Below are 3,900 nucleotides of genomic sequence, written 5' to 3'. Positions count from 1 at the left end.
TTGAACAAAAATAGGACCAAATGTATATTATAACCTAGTATAAATTACACTTACTTCAACCATTATAGATATTCATCAACATTTGTTTATCTTCCAATATAATTTTAAGAAATGTTACTTGCACACCAAATGATGCATGTTATTTTAGGTCCACAATTAATGCTCAATTATTAACTAACACAACAATAACAACTCATTAAAACAAGATATATAAGATATTATTAGTCTACCAATCAAATATACTCGTTAACAAATAATTTTACTATCGCTAACTAGCTAATTTATACACAATTTGACCTATTAATAACAAAATCCTTTTCTATTAATTCACTAAGTATGTGGACTAAGAAGATTCAAAAGGATTAAACATCGATTCCAATCCAAAATCTTACGACAATGAATTTACAAGTCTTCTTCCTTAGGGTATATTTTTTTGGAAGGAATTATTTGAAGGAGAGGGAGTGAATGAATTTGAGGATTAAGTTTGTGTTATTTTTTTTTAAGGGATTTGGAGGTGATAGTGGAGTAGATTTGAGAGTAAAGTTTGTAAGGAATTTGACTAGTGGATTAATTAAAAATAAAATTTAATAGATTGAAAAGTAAGATTATCAAATTGTCCTTGATGTTAAAAATAATATAAAATGATATTTAGATAAGTTATAATAATATTTTTTATGATGAATAAAATTATTAAAAATAATTATTAATTGACATAAATAAAAATTATAATATAGTTGATATAAAAACTTTAATATTTTGATGCATGAAGTTGGAACTTTGGAATGGTATGAGTTGTTTTTAGAAGATATAAATCTAAAGTTGATATAATAGAAAGTGGAATAGGTTCCAAAATAAGCAGAAAGGATTCCATTTTATTTTTATATGATGTGGAACTTAATTCTTGTATTCTTAATAACCTCCTGCACCAGTCAACATCATTTTTTTGAACTTAAGTAACGTAAATGTAGACTAAATAGGATAGTGAATCACTACATCAGAAATAGTTTAACAGAAATCTTCAGTTAATGGATCTGTACATTTTAATTAGCTTCTTAGAAAAAGTGTAACTTGAACTCAAACGATTGGTTCGAAGTAGGTTGTAATAGTACTCTACATTCTGGACAACAATTCACATATTGTGCCTTACATGATCAGAAAAATATTTCTTACCAGACTATTCACAATTGCAGTCCGAATTTCCCTATATGTACACTGAAATATATATATCAAATGAGATACTCATAATACATTAAGAAAAGTGCATCCGGGTGATCTTTAGGTAGATTGTTGATATAAAGGTTGAAACGTAACAAGTCCTCCTTGGAAACTGTTTCAGCATCAACAACATCTTCATTACAAGTGAGTACCCAGAGATCCTCAGAATTAACTCTCCTTAAGCTACCACGGCAAAAAGGGCAAGACTCTGACAATTTATTCCTACAGGGTGGAAAGACCAATAACAGTGTTACAATTGATTATAACTTATAAACCAATTTGAACATTCATGTGAATACATACCACTTGCGGTAGCATTTGATACACATGGCATGACAGCAATTAGGTAAAACCATTTTGGTGCAAGGCTCTAAGCATATTCCACATTCATCTTCTCTTTCCAAATCCACATGGATTTGTTTTGCATCTCCTTCAATCTCTTTCTTGCCATAGCTTGAGCTTTCTATGCTATAATGTCCCTTCTTACAAATGTCTAACTTCTCCATGCTACCATGAAGTCTTTGAAGAGATGGCAGAATAATAGCTACGATTCATTTATTGACACCAGAAAACAGTAAGAAATTTTTAGTAAAACCAGCCATCAAAGTGAGCATTTTTTTCAGACCGAAAGACCTCAAGTAAAAGTTGCTTTCCGAGATTCAAAGATTCACGCACCATAAAACTCCCTGATGGTTGCTTTCCTTCCATGAGAAGTCATATTTGATCTACCATCGTCGTGTGCCTTTGGTTAAAAAAAAATAATTGAAGAGCAACAACAATAACAAATGAGAAACAAGGGTCATTTGTAAAGAAACAATAGAATGCTGTACCAAAACCAAACAAAATTTGTGCAACCAAGCGAATATATAGTTTAACCTTCCAAGAATAGGTGCTTACCTTGTATACAACTATGTGAAAGAGGTCAAGATATCTGAGTAGTAAGCATGTACAAGAAAAATCTATCCATTGTAGCAACAACAGAAAGATAGGAGTCAAATGGTTGTAAGCCAATTTCATTTGGAGGAGAGTGCCACCCTTGGTCCTGGTTATTTCAGCAGCCCTAGAAAGCACAACCCAGTATTGAAATTCAGAGGGCTAAACAACACAAAAGTAAGAAAGAAAACACACACCACTCCCATTTCCATACACAAACAAATAGTATTTCATAGTCCAAAACAAGGAATTTCACAATCAAATTAATCACCAAACACCAGTCTGAGACACAAACTCAATGAAAAATCACATATATTTCCCACTTCATTATCCACTAGATAACAATTAAAGATGATCAATCCCAATCAGTAAGAGACAGATGCTTATCAAATGATTATGACCCTCCATTTCAAGTGGCATCGCAAAGCATTTAATCAAGTCAAAACTTGTTCTTGACACACAATCCAATTTCTTTTTTTTTCAGTTTTCATAAAATAAATTTTAACCACACATAATTAGAAGAACTAAAGATGTTAAAATGAGCAGATAGAGAAGTGGTGAAGAGAAAAGAAACTAACAAAGCATTTGCGTGTTGTATATCAGCCTCTAGCAGATTGAGGGAATCTGGGTATGGTAACCGAGAAAACTGGTATGCCATCATTTCCATCTTTCTTCCCAATTTCTTGTGCAGAGGATAAACTAAAAATCAAAAGGGTCAGAGAAAAGAGCAAAAACTCTTCACTTCCTTCAGCCCCAGTATTGTTTGGCCCTGTGTGTGTGGATGATGAAGAGTCTCCTGTTTTGAAGGGCCACAGTAATCTGAATCCAATTGCTTAGGATGAAAGAGCAGAAAAAAGGCTTTTGATTTGGCAGTTTCTTGAATTTTCCCTACTTGTTGTGGTGGTGGTGACAGAGTTTAACAAAGGGGAAGGGTAGAACAAAGTGAAGGAAGAATAAATAGGAAACGACCAAACGGATTGTCGTATGACAGTATGAGGTGTTGCGTTTTCTTTTGTTCTATGATTATGTGGAATGCTGAGTCATATGATGTAACTGGACATACACACACGACTTATGAGAGGCTTGGTCTCTTTGCTTCATTTGCTACATTTTATTTTCATAGTGAGATTAATTATATAGATTTATATTCTATCTTATTTTGAAGAATGGAGTTCATAAAATCTAACTTTTAATTAACATTTTATTTAATTTTAATTTTTAAGATAGTTTTTTTTTTATAATTCGGATTATTATTTAAAATTTTAAACAATGACAGTATATTTTGATGAAAAAAATCCTACAAAAGTTATATTTTAAATTTATATCTAAAGATAAGACTTGAACAAAAACATTAAAGGTCCCAAATATATACATTGTTTTTTGTGTGCTTTTTTACTAATTGTTTTACTTTGTTATCATATTAAATAATTAACGAAAGTATTTTTTTTCTCTAAATGTTTTTTGATTTTACAAAAGGAATTTCATAAACCTCTTGTGAGAATAACTTTCAAAAACATAATAAAATTATTTAAAAAATATTTTTAAAAAACTAAACCAAAAATGAAAAATATATTTTTATTGTCAGAGTCTTGACAAACTAAACATTTGACTTCCATTTACTACCAAACAACTCGTGAGTGAGTTTTCTTGATCATAAATATTCCTTGAACTTGATTTAATTAATAAGAGTTAATTTTTTTATTTAATTTTTAATAAATTTTAAAATTCATCTATTTTAAAATTTTAGATCAA

The 3,900-nt window shown here is 30.4% G+C and overlaps 1 protein-coding gene across 1 annotated transcript; it reads right to left on the bottom strand.

The window, feature by feature from the left end:
- Positions 1-1,064: 1,064 nt before the first annotated feature.
- LOC114176575 (E3 ubiquitin-protein ligase AIRP2-like) lies at positions 1,065-3,120 on the bottom strand. Its single transcript, XM_028061655.1, has 5 exons — positions 2,727-3,120; positions 2,113-2,275; positions 1,891-1,957; positions 1,519-1,759; positions 1,065-1,437 (listed from the first exon to the last, which is right to left on the bottom strand). Exons 1-5 carry the CDS (start codon positions 2,813-2,815, stop codon positions 1,227-1,229), a joined length of 771 nt encoding a protein of 256 aa, XP_027917456.1. The 5' UTR covers positions 2,816-3,120; the 3' UTR covers positions 1,065-1,226.
- Positions 3,121-3,900: the final 780 nt, after the last annotated feature.

Source organism: Vigna unguiculata, chromosome 3, assembly GCF_004118075.2.
Source record: "Vigna unguiculata cultivar IT97K-499-35 chromosome 3, ASM411807v1, whole genome shotgun sequence".
Taxonomy (NCBI): Eukaryota; Viridiplantae; Streptophyta; class Magnoliopsida; order Fabales; family Fabaceae; genus Vigna; species Vigna unguiculata.
The sequence above is the reverse complement of the archived record's forward strand: the minus strand, read 5'-3'. Positions and strand labels throughout refer to the sequence as shown.

Coding starts and splice junctions, on each gene's coding strand:
- LOC114176575 (XM_028061655.1), bottom strand. CDS start 2,815: ATGGAAATGATGGCATACCAGTTTTCTCGGTTACCATACCCAGATTCC. Junction 2,276..2,726: donor ATACAACACGCAAATGCTTT/GTTAGTTTCTTT, acceptor TGTGCTTTCTAG/GGCTGCTGAAATAACCAGGA. Junction 1,760..1,890: donor AACCATCAGGGAGTTTTATG/GTGCGTGAATCT, acceptor AATGAATCGTAG/CTATTATTCTGCCATCTCTT.